The 23,719-nt window shown below is 43.5% G+C and overlaps 1 protein-coding gene across 1 annotated transcript in view; it reads left to right on the top strand.

Moving 5' to 3' along the window:
* The window catches only part of lrmda (leucine rich melanocyte differentiation associated), a 1,395,917-nt gene that overhangs the window by 944,294 nt on the left and 427,904 nt on the right, over nucleotides 1-23,719 (top strand). Inside the window, exons 3-4 of the mRNA XM_072491626.1 lie at nucleotides 13,062-13,193; nucleotides 14,296-14,430. Coding sequence (XP_072347727.1) covers nucleotides 13,062-13,193; nucleotides 14,296-14,430 — 267 coding nt within the window. The remainder of the gene's footprint in view (nucleotides 1-13,061; nucleotides 13,194-14,295; nucleotides 14,431-23,719) is intronic.

Here is a 23,719-nt window from a genome sequence, read left to right as displayed (position 1 = left end):
GTATCCCCTCTGTTTTTGACTGGACTATTTTTAAAAATGATTTCCCTCTGAAAGTTTTGACATTGTTGATATAAGCTACAGCTTCAGCATTGTGACAGTCTTGTTTTTTGTTTTTGCCAAATGTAGGGTTGAATTCTTGAATATTGTGGAATAAATTTTAGTTACATGGAGGTCAAAGGAAAACATCATTCACAGTAAACTGCCACAGTGAAAGAACACTCAGGACTTTGTTGCCATAAATGAACAAATCCCTATTTATATACTAATTGGATTGATCTTTATTATTTACTTTAAATCAATTCCCTCTAATCTCACTGAATTTCCTTCCCTCTCCTCCCCTTCCCCAAGCTTACTAGTTGCACTCCCACTTCTTCCCAAATGGAGATTAGAGATCTGACAGTGGCAGCTTGTTATTTGATCACTGGGGCAAATGGTTGTCCTTAACCAAAGTGTAGACGTCACATTCGGCAGGGGTCACTGGATTGTGATCAGAAAGACGAGATCTGAAAGGTTTGCTTCTCTCTACCCTAGGGACGCCAAGACCAAGTACCAAGTCAGGCCTTTTTTTTTTAATAAACAATTTTATTAAGGTATTTTTAGCTTTGTAAACAGTTACAGTATACAATAATGTGCAAATATCAACCCAAAACAGAAACATAGTGCAAAAGACCAATCCTCTCTCGTCAACAGTACCCACCTATTTATCCCTCCTATTCTACTCTAATCAACCCCACCCCCATGCTGACGTTTAATTCCCCGCGAAGAAGTCGATGAATGGTTGCCACCTTCGGACGAACCCTAAAACAGATCCTCTCATGGCGAACTTAATTTTTTCCAGCCCCAAAAAGCTTGACATGTCCGAGAGCCATGCTTCGGTCTTCGGGGGCTTTGAGTCCCTCCATGCCAGCAATATACGTCGACGGGCTATCAGGGAAGCAAAGGCCAAGACGTCGGCCTCCCTCTCCTCCCGGACCCCCGGGTCTTCCGAGACCCCAAAAATTGCCACCACTGGACTCCTTACCACCCTAGTTTTCAGTACCTGGGACATAACGTCCACAAATCCCTCCCAGTATCTCCTAAGTTTTGGGCATGCCCAGAACATGTGGACGTGATTCGCTGGCCCTCCCGCACACCTAGCGCACTTGTCCTCCACCCCAAAACATTTACTCATCCGGGCCACCGTCATGTGGGCCCGGTGGACGACCTTGAAGTGAATCAGGCTGAGCCTAGCACATGTTGTAGTTGAATTTACCCGACTCAGGGCTTCTGCCCATACCCCCTCCTCCATCTCCTCGCCGAGTTCCTCCTCCCACTTGAGCTTCAGTTCCTCTGTCTGGTACTTCTCCCCTTTCATAAGTTCTCGGTAAATCTCCAAGACTTTTCCCTCTCCTACCTCTCCCTTAGAGACTACTCTGTCCTGATCGCATTTGGTGGGAGGCGTGGGAAGGATGGGACCTGTCTGCGTATGAACTCACGCACCTGCAAGTACCGAAAGTCATTCCCTCTTACTAGTCTGAATTTCTCCTCCAAGGCCTTCATGCTCGAGAAGCTCCCCCCCCCAAGAACATATCGCCCATCCTTCCCACCCCCGCCCGCCGCCACGCTCGGGATCCACTGTCCATACTCCCAGGGGCGAATCGGTGGTTGTCACATATTGGAGACCAGACCGATGCTCCCACCTGCCCTACATGCCTCCTCCACTGGCCCCAGATCCGCAGGGGTGCCACCACTACCGGGCTGGTGGAGTACCTGGCCGGCGGGAGCGGTAGGGGGGCCTTGACTAGGGCTGCCAAACTGGTGCTCCTGCACGAAGCCGCCTCCACTCGCCCCCAAATAGACCCTGTACCCACCATCCAACTCCTTACCATGACTATGTTGGCCACCCAGTAGTAGTTGCTGAGGTTCGGCAGCGCCAGCCCCCCCCTCGCTATGGTTCCTCTCAAGCATCGCTTTCTTCACACGTGGGGACTTCCCCGCCCAGACAAAGCCCATAATAATCTTGTTGACCCTTTTAAAGAAGGACCACGGGATGAAAATCGGGAGGCACTGAAAGGTAAACAGGAATCTTGGGACGATTGTCATCTTTACTGTCTGCACTCTCCCCGCAAGTGATAGCGGGAGTGCATCCCATCTCCTAAACTCACTCTTCATTTGCACCACCACTCTAGTCAAATTTGCAGCCTGCCCCAGTCTCGCACTACCTGTATCCCTAAATATCGGAAACTTTCTTCGACCATCCCTTCAACCTGTTCTCCTGGCCCCTTGCCTGCACTACAAACATCTCACTCTTAGTCATGTTCAGTTTGTACCCTGAAAACCTGCCAAATTCTCTCAATATTCCTAGTATACTGTCCATCCCAGCCAGCGGGTCCGATACGTACAGGAGCAGGTCATCCACGTACAGCGATACCCCGTGTTCCACCCCTCCCCTAATCATTCCCTTCCACCCCCTCGCAGCTCTCAGGGCAATCGCCAGAGGTTCTATGGCCAGTGCAAACAGCAACGGGGAGAGTGGACATCCCTGTCTGGTCCCCAGGTGTAGTCTAAAGTACTCTGATGTTGTCCTATTCAAGCTCACGCTAGCTTTTGGGGCCTGGTACAATAGTCTAACCCAGTCAACAAAGCCCTCCCCGAACCCAAACCGTGCGAGTACCTCCCACAAATAGTCTCACTCCACCCGGTCAAAGGCCTTCTCGGCATCCATTGCCACCACTGCCTCTACCTCTCTGCCCTCTGGGGACATCATGATCACATTGAGTAGTCTTCTCAAGTTGGCTACCAGCTGTCTGCCTTTAACAAACCCTGTTTGGCCAAGTCAGGCCTTTAATATCAACTGAGATTAGATAACTCAGCATAGACGAGTGATTGATTGTGGAATCGTTCTGATATATCTCATTCAGATTCTCAGTGGATACAAGGTTGAAATATGCCATCATATTTTCAGCTAATTTATTTACTTCATTTATTTGGATGCATGTCAGAGACATAGAAAATAGGAGCAGGATAAGGCCATTCGGCCCTTCGAGCCTGCTTCACCATTGATTATGATCATGGCTGACCATCCAACTCAATAACCTGTTCCTGCTTTGATTCCTTTAGCTCCAAGTGCTATATCTAACTTCTGGAAAACATAGAATGTTTTGGCCTCAACTGCTTTCTGTGGTAGCAAATGCCACAGGCTCACCACTCTCTGGGTGAAGAAATTTCTCCTCATCTCAGTCCTAAATGGTTTACCCTGTATGCTCAGAGTGTGATCACTGGTTCTGCCCCCACCCCCAAAACATTGGGAACATCCTTCCTGCATCTAGCCTGTCTAGTCCTGTCAGAATTTTATGTGGGACTTTGTTGCAAGCCTTTTAAAAGTCCATATCAACCACATTCACTGGCTGCCCCTTATCAACTCTACTAGTTACATCCTCGAAGAACTCCGATAGATTTGTCGAGCATGATTTCCCTTTTGTAAATCCATGCGGACTCTGTCCACTATTTTCCAAATGCTCTCCTGTTAAATCTTTTATGATGGATTCTAACATTCCTTTTTAAACAGTGGGGTTATATTAGCTGCCCTCAACTCTGTAGGAACTGTTCCAGAGTCTATAGAATCGTGGAAGGTGACCAACAATGCATCCACTATGTCTAGAGCCACTTCCTTAAGCACTCTGGGAGTTAGATTATCAGGCACTGGAGATTTATTGGCCTTCAATCCTTCATATCACCAAATCAATTTCCCCAACACCATTTCCCTATTAATATTGATTTCCTTCAGTTCTCCTTCTCACAAAACTCTGTGTTTCACAATATCTCTAGTATGTTATTTGTGTCCTCCTTTGTGAAGACAGAATCACAAAGCATATATTTAGTTGGTCAGCTATTTATTTGTTCCCCATCATAAATTCCCCATTTTCTGACCACAAGGCAATTGTCTTCACCAACCTTTTTCTCTTCACATACCTAAAGAAGCTTTTACAGTCAGTTTTTATGTTCCCCGCAAGCTTACTCTTGTACTCTATTTTCTCCTTCTTAATCAATCCCTTTATCCTCATTTGCTAAAATCTAAACTGTTCCCAATCCGCAGGTCTGCTATTTCTTCTGGCCAATTTGTATGCCTCTTCCTTGGATCTAATACTGTCTTTAATTTCTCTTGTAAGCCGTGGTTGGCTATGTTTCCCGTTTTCTTTTTGCAGCAGACAGGAATGAACAATTGTTGCAGTTCACTTATGTGCTCTTTGAATGTTTGCCATTGCCTATCCACTGTCACCCCTTTAAGTAACATTCCCCAAACCATCATAGCCAGCTCAAGGCTCGTACCATTGTAGTTTCCTTTATTTAGATTCAGGACCCTAGTCTCCGAATCAATTACATCACTCTTCAGCTTGATGATGAATTCTATCATATTATGGTCACTCATCCCCAAGGGACCTCGCACAACTAGATTACCAATTATTCTTCTCTCATTACACAATACATAGTCAAGGATTTATTGTTCTCTAGTTAGTTCCTCAACATATTGGTCCAGAAAACCATCGGTATAGATTCCAGGAATTTGTCCTCTATGGTACTGTTATTAATTTGATTTGCCCAATCTATAAACAGATTAAAGGCATCCATAATTACAGATGCTCCTTTATCATATGCGTCTCTAATTTCCTATTTAGTGCCATTTTCAACATCACCATTTCAGGTTGGCGGTCTATATACAATCCACACTAACTTCTTTTGCCCCTTGATCTTTCTCAGTACTACCCATACAGTTTCCACATCGCCAGAGCTAATATCCTTCCTCACTATTGAGTTAATTTCCGCTTTAACCAGCAATGCAACTTCACCGTCTTTTCCTTTTTGTCTGTCCTCCCTAAATACTGAATAGCTCTGGATGTTCAATTCCCATCCCTGATCACCCTACAGTCATGCCTCCGTAATCCCAACTATATCATACCCGTTTACATCTAGTTCACCCACTTTATTACAAATGCTCCACGCATTAAGGCTTAAAGCCTTAAGACTTGTCTTTTTAACATTCCTTGTCCCACTTCCATTATTTTTCACTATTGCCCTGTTTGATTCTGGACCTTGATTTATTTTCTTGATCCCCTTTTTGTCTTTTGTTCCTGCCTGTGTTTCCCCCTCTGACTCATTGCTTGGGTTTCCAACCCCCTACCATTTTAGTTTAAATCCTCCCAACCACTCTATGTTAATGATATTGCTTTGGATGCTAATGATACAAGAAAGTCCCATAATTGTTAAAATAATAAATATTATTTTCCATTGTTTAAGAGAAGCTAAAAATAAACACATTTTGTGGTGATGATGATGATATAACTCTGTGCTCTCATAAGCCACTGCAAAGTGCAGCAACTTCAGGAGTCCAAGGAGAATAATGCATAAATCGAGAAGTTACTGTCATTATTCTCGGCAACTCGGCAGAGCATATGCTGTTGAGGCAGCCCCAGTCTGCAGTCAATTGAGAAATGTTATAAATTCATGATGATGTCCACTCTTACACTGTAAGTCTCAATGTAAAAAACAGTGAAAAATCTGCACCTTGCGGAATGAAGTGTAACTGGGTTTTCAACAGTGTGCTAACTTCATAATTACTGCTAAACATCCTCATTGGTCCTGAAAATCTAACTTTATATTTCTGGAATGTCGGATTTCTCCATTGTGATCAATTTTTTTGATAATTTTAGCTTCAATCGCAATCATTTATTTCACTGTCAGAAAATTTAAATTAAAAGTGAAACAATACGTTTTCTGTTCATGAGAATCCTGCAGTGTGATTACATATTTATTGCTGACATCACTGTTGCCAGACTCCTGGAGATAGAACATAGAACATAGAAAAATACAGCACAGAACAGGCCCTTCTTCCCACGATGTTGTGCCGAACCTTTGCTAAACCTTTGTCCTAGATTAATCATAGATTATCATAGAATTTACAGTGCAGAAGGAGGCCATTCGGCCCATCGGGTTTGCACCGGCTCTTGGAAAGAGCACCCTACCCAAGGCCAACACCGCCACCCGATCCCCACCCTATCCCCATAACCCAGTAACCCCACCCAACACTAAGGGCAATTTATCATGGTCAATCCAGCTAACCTGCACATCTTTGGACTGTGGGAGGAAACCGGAGCACCCGGAGGAAACCCACGCAGACACTGGGAGGATGTGCAGACTCTGCACAGACAGTGACCCAAGCCGGAATCGAACCTGGGACCCTGGAGCTGTGAAGCAATTGTGCTACCCACAATGCTACCGTGCTGCCCTTAAGAACAAATTAATCTACACTATATCATTCTACAGTAATCCATGTACCTATCCAATAGCTGCTTGAAGGTCCCTAATGTTTCCGACTCAACTACTTCCACAGGCAGTGCATTCCATGCCCCCACTACTCTCTGGGTAAAGAACCTACCTCTGACATCCCCCCTATATCTTCCACCATTCACCTTAAATTCATGTCCCCTTGTAATGGTTTGTTCCACCCGAGGAAAAAGTCTCTGACTGTCTATCTATTCCGCTGATCATCTTATAAACCTCTATCAAGTTGCCCCTCATCCTTCTCCGTTCTAATGAGAAAAGGCCTAGCACCCTCAACCTTTCCTCGTAAGACCTACTCTCCATTCCAGGCAACATCCTGTAAATCTCCTTTGCACCTTTTCCAAAGCTTCCACATCCTTCCTAAAATGAGACAACCAGAACTGTACACAGTACTCCAAATGTGGCCTTACCAAGGTTTTGTACAGCTGCATCATCACTTCACGGCTCTTAAATTCAATCCCTCTGTTAATGAACGCTAGCACACCATAGCCCTTCTTCACAGCTCTATCCACTTGAGTGGCAACTTTCAAAGATGTATGAACATAGACATCAAGAGCTCTCTGCTCCTCCACATTGCCAAGAACCCTACCGTTAACCCTGTATTCCGCATTCATATTTGTCCTTCCAAAATGGACAACCTCACACTTTTCAGGGTTAAACTGCATCTGCCACTTCTCAGCCCAGCTCTGCATCCTATCTATGTCTCTTTGCAGCTGACAACAGCCCTCCTCACTATCCACAACTCCACTAATCTCCGTATCGTCTGCAAATTTACTGACCCACCCTTCAACTCCCTCATCCAAGTCATTAATGAAAATCACAAACAGCAGAGGAGCCAGAACTGATACCTGTGGTACACCACTGGTAACTGGGATCCAGGCTGAATATTTGCCATCCACCACCACTCTCTGACTTCTATTGGTTAGCCAGTTTGTTATCCAACTGGCCAAATTTCCCACTATCCCATGCCTCCTTACTTTCTGCATAAGCCTACCATGGGGAACCTTACCAAATGCTTTACTAAAATCCATGTACACTACATCCACTGCTTTACCTTCATCCACATGCTTGGTCACCTCCTCAAATAATTCAATAAGACTTGTAAGGCAAGACCTACCCCTCACAAATCCGTGCTGACTATCCCTAATCACGCAGTGTCTTTCCCGATGCACAGAAATCCTACCCTCAGTACCCTTTCCATTACTTTGCCTCCCACTGAAGTAAGACTAACTGGCCTGTAATTCCCAGGGCTATCCCTATTCCCTTTTGTGAACAGGGGCACAACATTCGCCACTCTCCAATCCCCTGGTACCACCCCTGTTGACAGTGAGGACGAAAAGATCATTGCCAACGGCTCTGCAATTTCATCTCTTGCTTCCCATAGAATCCTTGGATATATCCCGTCAGGCCCAGGCGACTTGTCTATCCTCAAGCTTTTCAAAATGCCCAACACATCTTCCTTCCTAACAAGTATTTCCTCCAGCTTACCAGTCTGTTTCACACTGTCCTCTCCAATAATATGGCCCCTCTCATTTGTAAATACAGAAGAAAAGTACTCGTTCACGACCTCTCCTATCTCTTCAGACTCAATACACAATTTCCCGCTACTGTCCTTGATTGGACCTACCGTCGTGCTAGTCATTCTCATATTTCTCACATAAGTGTAAAAGGCCTTGAGGTTTTCTTTGATACTACCTGCCAAAGATTGTTCATGCCCTCTCTTAGCTCTCCTATCCCTTTCTTCAGTTCCCTCCTGGCTATCTTGTATCCCTCCATCGCCCTGTCTGAACCTTTTTTCCTCAGCCTTACATGCGCCTCCTTCCTCTTCACAAGACATTCAACCTCTCTTGTCAACCATGGTTCCCTCACTTGACCATCTCTTCCCTGCCTGACAGGGACATACATATCAAGGACACGTAGTATCTGTTCCTAGAACAAGTTCCACATTTCACTTGTGTCCTTCCCTGACAGCCTATGTTCCCAACTTATGCTCTTCAATTCTTGTCTGACATTGATCCTCTTGACTTGGTGCCTGATTTGAACTGCCTTCAGTAAAGTGGAAATTTATGCCACAGAGATTGCTCCATCTTTTGAGGGCAGCTTTCTTCAAGGTCAATAGACAGTGCCGTTGCATTCCCACCAGGTGCACTATCCAACTCAATATAGCAAAATTGTGTTTTTTTAAATTGGAGTACCCAATTATTTTTTTCACTTAAGGGGCAATTTAGCATGGCTAATTCACCTACCTTGCACATCTTTTTGGGTTGTGGGGTGATACCCATGCAGACACGGGGAGCATGTGCAAACTGCACATGGACAGTGACCCGGAGCCGGGATCGTACCCGAGTCCTTGGGGCCGATATCAAACCCGGGCCCTTGGTGCCGTGAGGCAGCAGTGTTAACCACTGCACCACTGTGCCGCCCTGAGCAAAATTGTGTTTACTGTAGTTTATAACCTATTGTGCAAAATATTTTGGACTACATACTGACTGCATATTTTGGAATACATACTGACTGCATCCTTAGACTTCTATAGTCCGAATTACTTCATATTTTCTAACGGCCAGGATTCTCCGATCTGAGTTCAGCCCGTCACTGCTGCCAACAAGGACTGAGAGTTTGGCACTCAGCCAAAACTCCATTCATTGCAACAGGATCGGAGAATCCTACCAGCGTGAATGGACGGAGAATTCCGGCCAATATGTCAAACTATGGAAAAACTAGTTGGTGCTGCTTCGGTCGAACTTTGTGAAACTGTTTTTGTATTGCTCTTTTATTTTATTTTGCTCTATCTCTTATTGATATTTGAAATTTTAAATACATAGTTGGAGTTTGTTGCAATTTTTGTATGTGCTTCACTTGATTTACCATTTTCATAAATTCAGTGACGTCACTAGACCTACACTTCCAATCATTGTCTTTGATATTCCTCAGAAAGTAAAAGGAAAGCAATGCAGTAAACACCAATAAATACTAACCGTCATACACTTATTATTTATACAGTACCTCATAGAACTCTTGTTAAATGTGAAAGAATTTATTGTTAACACTAGTGCTGGAATACTCATGAGTAAGACGTCAACTGAATAATTTAAAATATGCAGCCAATTTTAAATGTATTTTTTACAAATGGCAATGGGTACAAATCTATGAGTTCATAAAGAAAATTCTCTGAGATCTATGGAAATTCATTCCAGATTCTTTAAATGTCTAAATGAATGGTCTGTTCATACAGATGGATGAAATGATGTATCTAAATCCTGATCAGAACCCTGTACCATCCTCTGGTCAGATAGATTATAAAAACCTGTTGTTTTCCCTTGTGTTTGACATAATGGAGTCACTAATCTACTTGATCTATATGAATTAGCTAAAAAGAAAGTGAGTGATGCGTATATTTCAAAGATAGAAGGCACTTGTAAAAGCAATTTCTTTGGGGAAAAATACTGCACAGGCTTTTAATGAGTACTAATTACCACAGCAGAAAATGTTGGAGGCTTCAATGGATTTACATCGCTGAATGAAAGATCAAAGATTGTGGCACTTGCATTTTAATCTGTTGGCTAGAAAAATGAATAGGGTGGTGGTAATGGGCCCCATGAGAATGACAACACAGGTGGTAGGGACTTTAATCCCTTCTTTATTGTTGAAGCCCTAGGTCTAGTCACAATTATATAATCAGCCATTTTTATTTCAACTTCATGTTCAAATATTGAGATTGTTTCTCGCCTTGGGTGAAAAGACTTGAAATTGCACGTAATGACATGAAAGACCATTTAGCCTTTGTTTGTACTTTTAAGTCTAACTTCTGAAATGTTTCTTTGTTGCTTTAAAATGCTTATCCATGAAGGGATGGGGGGTGAGGGGGGGGGGGGGGGGGGCGGCGGTGGTGGTGAGACAGTTGAAGTGCTTTGATGTGGTCTGATGTAGGGAGTGGCTTAATAGAGGCAATTGACATAGTTGCGTTAATGACATCCATCATATACAATTGATCAGAGGAATAGAAGTGACAGTTGCTTAGTGATAGTTCAGTTTATTGCTTCTATATTCAAACAAACTACCTGTAGTTACTTAGCTCCATCCTGGGAATCAGTCCCATACAATGTACTAAAACAAATACTGGTAATTCATGAAATGGAATATATCGGCAATCAGGACAGAGTAGAGTGACTACAACAATCTCTTGTTCAGTAGAGTTGCATTTTCAAAAAAATAGCAATCAACCTCGGCAGACAACGACTCCCCATCTCTGATAGCACTGTGTAAAGGGTCATAAACTTAACTGACAGTCCCCATCAGGTCAGTCAAAAGCAATGTTAGAAACAAAGTTAGTAAGAGCCTGGGTCAAGCCGTGCTCTAAAGTCATGTGTTGTCAAAAGCCTCAGTCACATTCATACCTACAGGCAACCTCTGCTGATCCTGAGTCATTAATCAAACTGCAGAGCCAGTCTGACCCTGGCTCCTTCCCTTTGAAGTGTGGTGTCCTTTCCAGCATGAGGAAATAATTTGCTGCCTGATTCAATGAGCCATCAGTGGAGCCAGCAGACCTAATGACATGTGAGAATATTAACCTCCTACCATGAAGAGCTGTGAATCTTGAGAGGCAGTCTATAATTCACCCAGCGCACCGGAGGCACTCTGTCTCACAGCCCCTGTGACAGAACTTTGTTTTTATTCCTGCAACTTTACCGTCAAGGTTTTAAAAATAGATCTAATCTCACTCTTTTCTCACATCTCATTTCAACTGCCGTCTCTTGCTTCTGCACTTTTATTAAGTTTATTAAAACCAGTTGAATCCTACTTTTTTATGGCAGGGCTCTGTTCGCCCATTCATTATGGTCTCTTATCTTGGCAGGCAATCAGAACTGAAAGGCAGCTAGTCCATTATGCACATATGAAGCCCATCACTCCTTCAGCATTTGCCAATTCATCAAACATTTATCATTTGCCCTCTGAACAGCATGTCAATTTGCCTGTCACTCCCCAGCCTGTGCTGCTTTGTTTGAATCTAAACATTGCCTTTTCACACTGCTGTTGTAGACCTATCCTTATAACACATCGCCCCCTCCCTTTAAAAGAAAGTCTCCTTGGTGCTCAGCAGGGAGGGCATTTGCCACTGCCTGTTGTATGCAACATTTTTGTAAGATAATGAGGGTGAAGTGTGAGCCATAGGCAATGATTCTGGGATATTAGGTATGACAGGGAGCTTGATCATAATTATCTTAACGAGGATAGGGTTAATTACAGTGGAAACTTAAAGTTCTTTCCATGTGAATCGTTCAGTATGAAATGCATTTTGATGTTTTGTCATCTTGATGTGACTTTGGAAATTGCAATGTAAATCTCATGGCTATGCTGGGATTCCTTTGGGAGGATGGTGTAAGCCCTGCAGTGAGATAAAGGAGATGGTACCTGTGGGTGAGATAATGGGTAGCTTTCAGGTCATTAGAGCTGTGTGAATAGAAAGACAGTGGGCAAATAACATTGCTCATCTGCTTTCCCAACAAAATATGCACAAAAACAACCATCAGTCATTACAATTCATTTTGTTTCAAGTATGTGGTGGGAAAATGTGAAAATATCAAGGAAGAGAAGACATTTAAATAAAATGCAGATTTCTGTAGGAAACTGTCAACACCCATGATTCCCTTTTTCTTCCTTTACCCCGCCCCACTCCCCATGGCTTACAGTCGTGAATTTAGCTGATTAAATCACAACATGCATATTGAGCTGGTGACATGAAAACAACAATTAATAAGAAACCCCTTGTGTGATGCAGCTCCTTTAAACTGAGCGGTTAATAACATTACGTGGCAAAATGATCAAAATCAGACAGGTGTAAGGGGATTTGGACAGAATCTTCTCAGTCTGTTCCTGATGCTAAAGCAAGCTTTAATATTGAGCCTGGCCTTTTCAATAGGCAACTCCCTCTAGTGTTTCAGAGCCTTTGTCCCACTTCATGCTCTGTCATTTCGTTTTATTCTTCCCCTGAAGCATTTAGATGTGTTTTTTTTCCATTTGCCAGTTCCAACCCATTTGCTGATTCTCATGGTAAGAATATTCTATTTACATAGCATTAACGGTGAAAAAAAAGTGCTTTTATGTTTACATATACTAGAACACAGGTTATTTGTTGCTATAAACCAATGAGTTCCCCAAACAGGCGTTCCAGGTGCAGGAAGGTGAAGAGGGAGGTTTATTGTGTTCCTCGTTGGTAACAGAAGCCTCATCTAATAAATATCACCTTTAATTTTATTTCTTCATCTCTTAAGATTGCACAGTGGTCAGATTTGAGAATGATGGTAAAGCTAGATTCATTAGCCGCACAGGAAAGATATTTGGACTGAATGATGGATGACAACTTAAATTTGTGTCCGGGGAATGAAGGTGAACTATGACAGTGTTATTTATCTTGGGAATGAAGGTTTGGGTCAGGGTAGGCTGGGTGCCTCAAGGCACAAGACATTGACAAATTCATCCTGTAGGCCGCATATCTGAAGCCTTTTGTTTTAGATCCTGGCTACTCACTAAGTGACCCCCATCCTTCATCCTGCCAGAGTGTGAAAAATGTGAGCCTCTGCCAGTTCTCTTCTCTGATACTAATTCTTGTCATTCACTCGCTTGTCAGGCTAAAACCAAAACTCTCCAGCTCATGAAAGGGTAGGTTGAAATATTTATTTCCGTGGATAATGGCCTTCCTGATTTAGTAGCATATCATTTTTCCTGTTCCCTTATTGTTGCAGGTCATTGGAAGGACTGGAAGAATTCATCTGCCTGGAAGAACTAATCCTAGACAACAATCTTCTCAGAAATGACCTGAAGTTGCCTAGGTTACCACACCTCAATACTCTGACAATCAACAAGAACCAAATATCCTTTGCACAATGACATTGTAAATTATGTAACATCTAATTTAGAGGAAATTAGTTGAAATTTTATTCATGTGCATATTGTGTTCTCTTCATTGATAGGCATACCAGAAATTAATTAACAGCATGTTAATTCACAAACTCCAATCATCACAGTTTGGAATTGTTTTGTAGGCATTAATGGAAAAAAAAGGTTATTTTAAAAGGAATGTAGGACTTTGTCTTGGATGGAAGGGGGCCCTCTGCTGGAATAATAATGAATAAGATAAAATCAGGCCCATAGAAGGCAAGAAATTGGCACTAATGTGATGTTCATTGCAGTATACATTTTAATTATATTGGGATAAATGCTATGTGAAATATCCATGAAACAACTCTAAAAGGAAGAGGAAGAGAGAAAATTGAATATTTAGGAAATATTCATGACTACATTTGTAAATCCGCCAGACATGACTCTTGTTTTTCATGGATCTTTCTTCACTAAAGTATTGAAATAAATACTCTTCATGGTATGATATTTGTACAATCCCTAAAATACCCCCACAGAACGGCAATTTTTGCTGTATTTTAAATTAACAGAGCCCTTCAGAGTCAATGAAAGTTCAGCAACATTGATTTTCAGAATTTACTGGAGGTATAATTCTGACTGTACAGAAGTATCAGCACACTATTTATATTCTTGTGGGGAAATAAGGCTGTTATTGTTTGCCACTGTAGACTCATTTTACAATGGACTGAATGTATTTGTGATGGATGTAGTGTGAAGTAACTGTTTGTTTCCTTGTTGGAAAAGTTTCAGTTTCAACAATTGCTTACCATTTAGCCACACAACATCCATCATTTTGTCAATGTTTTAAATGTTTCACACTGAACCTTTGAAAGAAAGTGAACTAAAAAGAGGCACAGTCTTTCAATATATGCCAAAATTCTGACATGTGTTAGCCGTGAATTGCCCCTTAAACAATAACTTTGACAAGTCTTGAGTGCTGCAGTAAATTTGATTGTCAGCTTCTGATGTATATGATTTTGTTTTACCTATGACTGGTTCCTTATAAATGCTTTTTCATTAATGTGATTGAATCCTTAACCATGACCTCTGACACATAACTGAATTAGACAGCCTGTTGGATCATTTAGCTGAAGTGGTGCCTTGGCTCAAGTACCTCAGCCTCCTAGGAAATGAAGCCTGCCCCAATGAACTTGTTAGCTTGGACAATGATGAAAGTGATTACCAAAGATACAGGTTAGTTGTACTTGTTGCTAAGAGATGAGCGCAGTTACCTGATAAATGTCTTTCAGTTATCTGCTGGGAAAATGTGTAAAGATATCACTGGTGTTCCTTATTGTTTGATGTTTCTTAACTTCCAGCTCATATACCAACTATTAATCATTTAAATGATAGGTGTGACCTGAAGGAATTATTCAGTGGCAAATATGCATGGTTCATTTTATGCTGTCAAAAAGGCATATACAACTGACAACCTTTATAGCATGTGATATAATATTTATAGCATGTCATACAGCTGTAGATCAGAAAAGAAGCACAGCTTAAAATACTGCGGTTAAACTTTATACTCCTAAAGAAAAGAAAGAAAAGTGGTGCAAACGTCTTGTGATGATTACAGTAAGGCTTTTGCATGTGTTTTAATGTACAAAAGGAGAACTTTTAGTTCTAAAAGTTAAAACTTACATTGAAAGTACAAGCATGTAGCCATCATGACGTTAGGTTATTTAATCAAAACAAACACTGCAGGCATTTTCTGTGCATATATTGCACTAACAATAAACTACATTAACATCACAAATGGCAACATGTGAAGTTTTGCCACAATATAACACATTACTTTATCTGAGTATAGGAACAAAATTGAAATCTATGATTTAGTGGTGAGAATGGTCATTTGCATAGACATGGTCCACAGAAACCTGCAGACCTTAAAGTAATTTTACATTTTTTGTTGAAGTATCTATTTTCCTGTACATGCAATGTGCATGGTTTTATTTTGCAGTCTCATTACCAAACTACCATCATATTGTGCCACAATTTCAGCACTCTTCCCCAACCTTTGTCCTCAATGGGATTGAGTTCTTTATATGTCCTGCTAAAGTTGTTTTTAAGCATATACTGGACCTCAGTAGTATCCCTCAGTAAGAGACTTGGATTTTCTCGATCAAGAAAAATTAACTCCTTCGATAATGTTGGCTGGTTAATGGCTCATTTACATATTATTACCTGGACCATTCCCAGCCAGGTCAGGTGACTCGCGCGTGGGCACGAAGCCTGTTTTGTACCTTTTCCGCCATGCTCCCAGTGCAAAGGGATCGGCGGCATGTGGAAAACGGTGGGAAAATCTCGCTCATAGTCAAATACACAGCCTTCACTCTAGCATATATGAAGTTGGATTATTTATTCTGATATTTATTCTTTAAGGAAGTAACAGATTTGGTACGCAGGGCCTTGGATGTGATGGACATGAACCTTCAGAAAACCTTGGCAAGGCATCAGGCAGAAGAAAATTGGAGGGGATAATAGAATGGAATTGAGGGAAGGTTAGTAAGTTGGATTTCACAATTGTTAAGAAAGGAAGTAAAGGAGAGTAGAAGGTAAGGGTAATTTTACAGAGAGATTGAAAATGTCAACTATAGGTTCTTGGACCGATTTTGTTCATAGTGGGTGTTAGTTATTTGGATAGAAATCTGTATAGGGAGTAGTGCCCAAATTTGTAGACAAAATGAGATTGGGAAACATCGTCAGTAATAAGGAGACAACAAATAAGTGACAAATGGATTTCAGTATTTGTAAATGTGAAGTGGTACATTTGGTTGAAAAAAGTGTAAGCAACAAGTATATTTGAGTGAGGATGATGTGCAGTATTTGGATTTGGGGGGTTTAAACCCAATGCCTGAAGTGGATAAAGTGAAAAAAGTACAGATTTTTAAAATCATGGTAGCCTTCTGATATGTATTGATACATGTATGAGGAATGTGCAAGACCTGTTGGCCCACAGGCTAAATGTTCCAGATGGCAGTACTCTTTTAATACCGTTTCTTCCCATCAGTACCATCATAACATTTTGTAAATGATTTTTTCAACTGCACAGTGAATAAAGAAAATATTCTTATTGGTGAATAATTTTCTACCATAATTATAGATACTGCTGAGTAATGAGGCTGAATTTGTCATAAAATCCCTACATAGAATCCCTACAGTGCAGAGGGCCCATTGATTCTGCACCGACCCTTTGAAAGACCACTCTACCCAGGCCCAATTCCACACCCTATTCCTGCGACCCCACCCTAAGGGGCAATTTAAATTGGCCAGTCCACCTAACCTGCACATCTTTGGACTGTGGGAGTAACCCGGAGCACCCGGTGGAAACCCACGCAGACACGGGGAGAAACTGCAAACTCCACGAAGACAGTCACCCAAGGCCTGAATTGAACCAAGGTCCCTGGCGCTGTGAGGCAGCAGTGTTAACCACTGTGCCACTGTGCCGCCCTTGCCCTTTTTAAAAAATAAACATTTTATTGAGGTATTTTTGGTATAGTAACAACAACAAAAACAATATACATGAAACTATAAACATAGTTCAAAAGCCATTTACCTCTCGTACAGGTCCCACCCTTATTGACCCCCTACTCTAATCTAAACTACTCTCTTTCCCCCCCCCCCCCCCCAATCTGCTGACGATTAATTTCCCACAAAGAAGTCGACGAAAGGTTGCCATCTCCGGGTGAACCCTAACAGTGACCCTCTCAAGGCGAACTTGATTTTCTACAAACAGAGAATGCTAGCCATGTCCGATAACTAGGTCTCCGACTTTGGAGGCTTTGAGTCCCTCCATGCTAATAGTATCCGTCTCCGGGCTACCAGGGAAGCAAAGGCCAGGAAGTCTGCCTCTTTATCCTCCTGGATTCCCGGGTCTTCTGACACCCCGAAAATCGCCACCTCTTGTTTTTAACACCATGGATATGACGTCCGCTAACCCCTGCCAAAATCCCCTAAGCTTTGGACATGCCCAAAACAAGTGGACATGGTTCGCTGGTCCTCCCGCACATTTTGCGCACCTGTCCTCAACCCCAAAGGATCTGCTCATCCGGGCCACTGTCATGTGAGCCCCGTGAACAACCTTAAATTGTATCAGGCTGAATCTGGCATATGTTGTGGACGCGTTGACTCTACTCAATGCGTCTGCCCATAGACCATCCTCTATCTCACCTCCCAGCTCCTCCAGCGTCCTCATACTCTGAAAGCTTCCCTCTATGAACATATCCCCCATCCTCTCAACCTCCGCTCTCCGCCATAACCGGAACCCCCCATCCACACTCCCCAGGTCATAGTGGTGATTATCACAGATTGGGGCCCAGACCACTGCTCCCACATGCCACCTCCACTGGCCCCAAATTCTCAGGGCTGCCACAACCACTGGACTGATGGAGTACCATGCGGGCGGGAATGGCAGAGGCGCAGTTACCAACGCCCCCAATGCCCTTACATGAAGCCGCCTCCATACGCACCCATGCCCACCCCTCCCCCACCACTCACTTCCTGATCATGGCTATATTAGCCGCCCAGTAATAGTTGCTAAAATTTGGCAGCGCCAGCCCGCCCTCTCGCCCTTGCCCTTTAATTTGCAAAAGAAGGACTGCCGTTATTCTGCAGAAATGTAATATGCGGGGTGATGGCATCAGGTTGTGAACTCGATGTTATCATGGCGGTCCACAATAATAGTTTTGGTGGACATGCTCTGAAATCAACAGCCTTTCTGCCATTTGGAAATTGATAATTAAAGGTGTTAAAGCTAGCTAGCAGCCCAATTGACTGCAATAAAACATTCCAACGTTATAACAAGATATATAAAACGTTATAACAAGATAACGTTATAACGCATGACCAGTGGGAACCACAATTCTTATTGAGTAACCTTTTATGCCTTATTGAACGCTCTTTGGAAATCCAAGTATATTGCGTCTACTGGTTTCCCTTTATCTATCCTGCCCAAAGAATTGTAACAAATTTGTCAGGCATGATTTCCCCTTCATGAAGATATGTTGTTGAGTGGGTAAACACTGCATTCATGGTCTGGATGGACTCCCCCAAGGTCAATGGGCAGCACGGTAGCACAGTGGTTAGCACTATGGCTTCACAGCGCCAGGATCCCAGGTTCGATTCCCTGCTGGGTCACTGTCTGTGCGGAGTCCGCACGTTCTCCCCATGACTGCGTGGGTTTCCTCCGGGTGCTCCGGTTTCCTCCCACAATCCAAAGACATGCAGGTTAGGTGGATTGGTCATGATAAATTGCCCTTAGCGACCCAAAAAAAAGGTGAGGAGGGGTTATTGGGTTACGGGGATAGGGTGGAAATGAGGGCTTAAGTGGGTCGGTGCAGACTCGATGGGCCGAATGGCCTCCTTCGGCACTGTATGTTCTATGTCAGTGCCACGTTGCTGGTATCTCTGCCACATCACCACCTATCTTGCGCTGCATGTCCAGAATCTTCCACCTGATGGATAACACCAGAGGTTCGTCATCAGACTGGGGCTCAGCATGTATGTCACCTCCAGTACTCTTCCAACTGCCAGATGCCTGCTCCATCTCAGTCTCCGGCAGCTACACGTGTGAATGTTTATTGTTGTGTGCTTTCACCAGTGTGGGTTTTCCTTTTTCACTGAGGTGCGGGTATTTGCATTGGTGCTGGGCGTGGAGCAAGGATGTTGTGCTGCACCCTCTGAGGCATCCTCTTCCTCCTCAGAGGATAACGCCAGCTCCTCGGAGCTAGCACCAGCAGCTGTCAATGTTGCCCCTGTGTAGGAAACAAAAGGAAGGAGAGTTAGTATTTGAGGCACAACCTTCGAGGTGAGTGAACTGATTCACACTTCCTCATTGCAAACACTGAAACCATTGGGAGATGCGACTCGGTGTTTGAACCTTACACCATTCAACACAGAGGCACACTTTCCTCCCCAAAGCATGTAAGCCTTCAAAGTCCCAAACCATGAATGCTTTGTTACTGACCGCTTCCCCCCTATGCACCCTCCCCTCCCCAACCCTCTGAATCAATGTTTGGTAGAATTAGAAAAATGTGCCTTGAAATCTCCCCACCTTGGGGTCTTCCTCTTGACCTGCCTTGACTGATGGCTCTGATCCAATCATTGGCAGCCAACTGCAGCACCTACTTAATGGGAGTTAATATGGCCAGGATTGGCGCACTATCTCCAGGCCTGTTTCTCTTCTTGGCATTGTATGCCCTTTTCTCCTGAAATTAAAGAAGGAAATTGTAATGATGATGGTGCCATGCTACAATCATGCCTTACCAAGGTAATCCCATCCTACGGTATGCAGACACTGCTTGCGTCTGTCTGCTTGCATCTGTGCACACTCTGAAGCTGAGCTTCAATTCATTGGCATCACCTTCACCGAGGTGTACAGAGGAATTAAGAGCCGAAGTAGACAATTCAGCCCTTCAAGCCTGTTCCGGCATTCAATCAGATCATGGCTGATCTCTTCCTGGTCTCAAATCCACCTCCCTGCCTGTTCCCTATATTTCTTTAACCTATTTTTTTATCAGAAAGATAAAGAGAGCATGGACCTTAAAATAACAATCCATAAGACAAAGATCCTCTACCAACCTGCCCTCAGCACTGCTCCCCAGTTATCAAAATCCATGACGAGGCCTTGGACAACATGGACCACTTTTCATACCTTCGAAGCCTACTGTCAAAAAGGGCACAGATTGCTGACAAGGTTAACACCACCTTCAGTGTGCCAGCACAGCCTTCGGTCCCTGAGGATTAGAGTGTTTGAAGACCAGGACCTCAGACTCAGCACCAAGCTCATGGTCTAGTGAGCAATAGTAATTCCCATCCTTCCAGATGGCTCAGGGACATGGACTATGTAGGGCAGGTACCTCAAAATCCTGGAGAAGTGCTGCCTCCATAAGGTTCAGCAAATCCTTTCGCAGGATAGACGCACTAACATCAGTGTTCTCGCTCAAGCCAACGCCCCAGCCTCAAAGCATTGACCACACTTGATCAACTCTGCTGGGCGGGCCACATTGTCTTCATGCCTGACATGAAACTCCTGGAACAAACACTCTACTTGGGGCTTCGACATAGCAAGTGAGCCCCAGAAGGGCAGAGGAAACGCTTCAAAGACTCTCTCAAAGCCTCCTTGAAAAAGTGCAACATCCCCACCGACAGCTGGGAATCCCTAGCCCAAGATCACCCGAGTTGGACGAAAAGCATCTGGGAAGGAGATGAACACCTCAGGTTTCATTGCCGAGAACAGGCTGAGATCGAGCAATGACATTGAAAGGAATGTGTTTCAACTACTGTCTTCCCACCCATTCACTCCTCCAACCACTGTCTGCCCCACCTGCGACAGAGACTGTAGGTCGAGCATTAGACTCCTCAGGCAGCTGAAAACTCAGTTTTAGTGTGGAAGCAAGTCATCCTCGACTCTGAAGGACTACCTAAGAGTAAGAGAGAGACAATCGTGCCTTCAAACATATGGCTATTCTGTACTTTATCAGCACCAAACTTTTTCAAATGTTCTCCGCCAACCAACAAGTGTAACTCACCAAGTTCATAACCCCCATTGCCATGCAGAGTGGCATTTGGGCATCATGTGCCTTGCACACTTAGACTTACATGACAATCCCATGATGGACTCAGAACACAACCTTCCATATATGTCCATCTCAAGAAATGTGACATTCTCACCCTTGCAGGTCTCAGAAGATCATTGAGCCAATTGTGGCACTGAAGCCAGGTTTGATGGATGACCCCAAGGTTGCTAATCTCCTCTGTGACCTCGGTCGGGGTTGGTTTGGTCAGACTGGGAGGTCTCCTCTTCTGGTTAGCAGGCATGAGGATCTCCTAATCACACACAGCCTGCAGGAGGGCTCGTGGAGCATCATCATCAAATCTTGGGGCTATCCTTAACCTTCTGACCTCCCTATCTCCTGGCTCCATTCTCTTGGCAATCTGTGGTGAGACAAACAGAGTTAACAGCCTGATCTTCAATATCCTCATAAATACTTGATTTAATCAGGGTTATGTGTCAGCTGCATTCCAGTGCTAGAAAAGGTCCTGATTGCTTCCCAGCTGGAAGAACAGTTGTACACATTTCTAAATAATCATTTACCTACTACAATGGTTTAAATAAATTCAAAATCTCCACCACAAAGGGCTGATACCCCATACAATGTTTCCTGGTGCAGCTGCCACAGTCCCGTTGAGGGAGTCCCTTTAAATGAGTGTGGTGACCTCCTTCAGGGTCGCAGCCTCTCTTTGTCCCCAGACAGCTTTCATTCGCTGATTGGAGGTGCTGGCCACCATTTCCCGATGCTGTTGGCCAGCTCCCTGCCAGACAGCCATTAATTGGCCACGACACGTATTATTTGCCGTCATTCAAAGGCAGGAGTCGACAATCCACTGACTTACACAATGGACTCCAGCCCGTCACCAAGGTATATAAAATCAAGCCCATGAAAACTACACGAAAAACAGATGTAATGTAACTGAACACAGACTCTATTCTGCAGTACCAGCGAGAGAGCTTCTATATGAGTACATTTGATATCATTAATGGGAGCATTTTTGTTGACTGTAATTGATTCACAGCATACATAAGTCAGTTGTTGAATTTTGTTTGATGAGAATGATCTGCCAAATAGTTTATTCTATTTAAGGGTTTAAATGGCACAGCATATTGATTGCATAAACCTAGAATTATCCTGCAACGTACTGAGGGTGAAAGGCATAAACTTTCAAACAGCTTGAGTCACTTGTCTTGCGGATGGTTTTTCATTGACCAGAAATTTCCAACATAATAAACTTGATATAATTTTTTTGGCAGAATAAAGTTTTCATGGACATGTACCTTGGAATGTACACTTTGAAGTTTTCAGCCATATGGACTTAAATTTGGGCTTGGAAATTAAAAGGAAACGTAAAGGAAAACTCCTATACTGGGACAACTGGGAAGATGGGAGAGGAAATGAAAGGGTGACATTGAGACTTCTTGTGAATTTTTTTCATTCCTTAATGGGATGTGGACAGCCCTGGTAAAGTCAGCATTTAATGTTCATGCTTCTTTGCCCTTTAGCAGGATGTGGTGAACCACCTTCTTGGGCACAACTAAATGGCCAGCTAGGTCATTTAAGAGAGCAAAGCAAATAGAGTTAGTCAGATTGCAGTGGGTCCGCAGTCACAAAAGCCAGACCAGGGAAGGGTGACAAGTAACCTTTCCCAGAAAACATTAATTAATAAGATGAGTTTTACCACAGGTTCACGGTCATCATGACTGAGATGAGGTTTTTATACCAGAATTTATTTGGATCTCCATTGCTCTTTCTCCCCACCATTTGTTCCCTATAACATTGGTTTAATGATGCACAGTTGCCTTCAGCCGCCAGTAGGACAGCTGCTTTTCCTTTGAGCTGTGATGAAGTTTCCGGTCAATGAAAGATTTGTGTTTGCACTCGATTAAGTCCTGCATTTCCTGGTCATTTTTGTCAAACCAGTCACAATGTTTCCTTGCATAGGGACCAAGGACCTCTTTGCAGGTGCTTGATATGGTGGACTTTAGGGTCATCCAGGCAGTATAAGCACAGGGAACCACAGAGATGTGGTCATCTCTATGGTTCCCTGCTCAAACAGTGACCTATTTGAGAAAGTGGCAATGTTTGGACCGTGGATGTTTTTGTGGAGTCTTGTTTCCATGGCAAAAGAGGGTGTTGATTATGATAAGTCCATATTCTAGATATGTCAACAGGAGGAAAACTCTGTTGGGTTTGCTTTCCCTGCTCATCCCTTGGCTATCACATGCTTCCAGAGATTTGAGTCCTTCCCGGGTCTGGTGTTGAAATAAGGATCAGTTTGTTGCCGGCTGGGATAGGGATGGGGGATTGCTCAAGTTCGGTGCGAAATTCCTCCTTCGTCTCATCTGTTGTCTCAGGTGTAGGAGTGTATGCACTGATAGGTGTAGGAGTGTATGCACTGATGGGTGTAGGAGTGTATGCGCTGATAGGTGTAGGAGTGTATGCGCTGATGGGTGTAGGAGTGTAAGCACTGATGGGTGTAGGTTGTATGCGCTGATAGGTGTAGGAGTGTATGCGCTGATGGGTGTAGGAGTGTAAGCACTGATGGGTGTAGGTTGTATGCGCTGATAGGTGTAGGGGTATTTGCACTGATAGGTGTAGGGGTGTATGCACTGATAGGTGTAGGATGTATGCGCTGATGGGTGTAGGAGTGTAAGCACTGATGGGTGTAGGAGTATATGCGCTGACAGGCGTAGGAGTGTATGTGCCGACAGGCGTAGGAGTGTATACGTTGATAGGTGTAGGAGTGTATGCGTTGATAGGTGTAGGAGTGTGTGTGTTGAAGGGTGTATCGGTGTAGGAGTGTATGCGCTGATAGGTGTAGGAGTCTATGCGCTGATGGGTGTAGGGGTGTATGTGCTGATGGGTGTAGGGGTGTATGTGCTGATAGGTGTAGGAGTGCATGTGCCGACAGGCGTAGGAGTGTATGC

Source organism: Scyliorhinus torazame, chromosome 28 (genome assembly GCF_047496885.1).
Source record: "Scyliorhinus torazame isolate Kashiwa2021f chromosome 28, sScyTor2.1, whole genome shotgun sequence".
Classification (NCBI taxonomy): domain Eukaryota; kingdom Metazoa; phylum Chordata; class Chondrichthyes; order Carcharhiniformes; family Scyliorhinidae; genus Scyliorhinus; species Scyliorhinus torazame.
The sequence above is the reverse complement of the archived record's forward strand: the minus strand, read 5'-3'. Positions and strand labels throughout refer to the sequence as shown.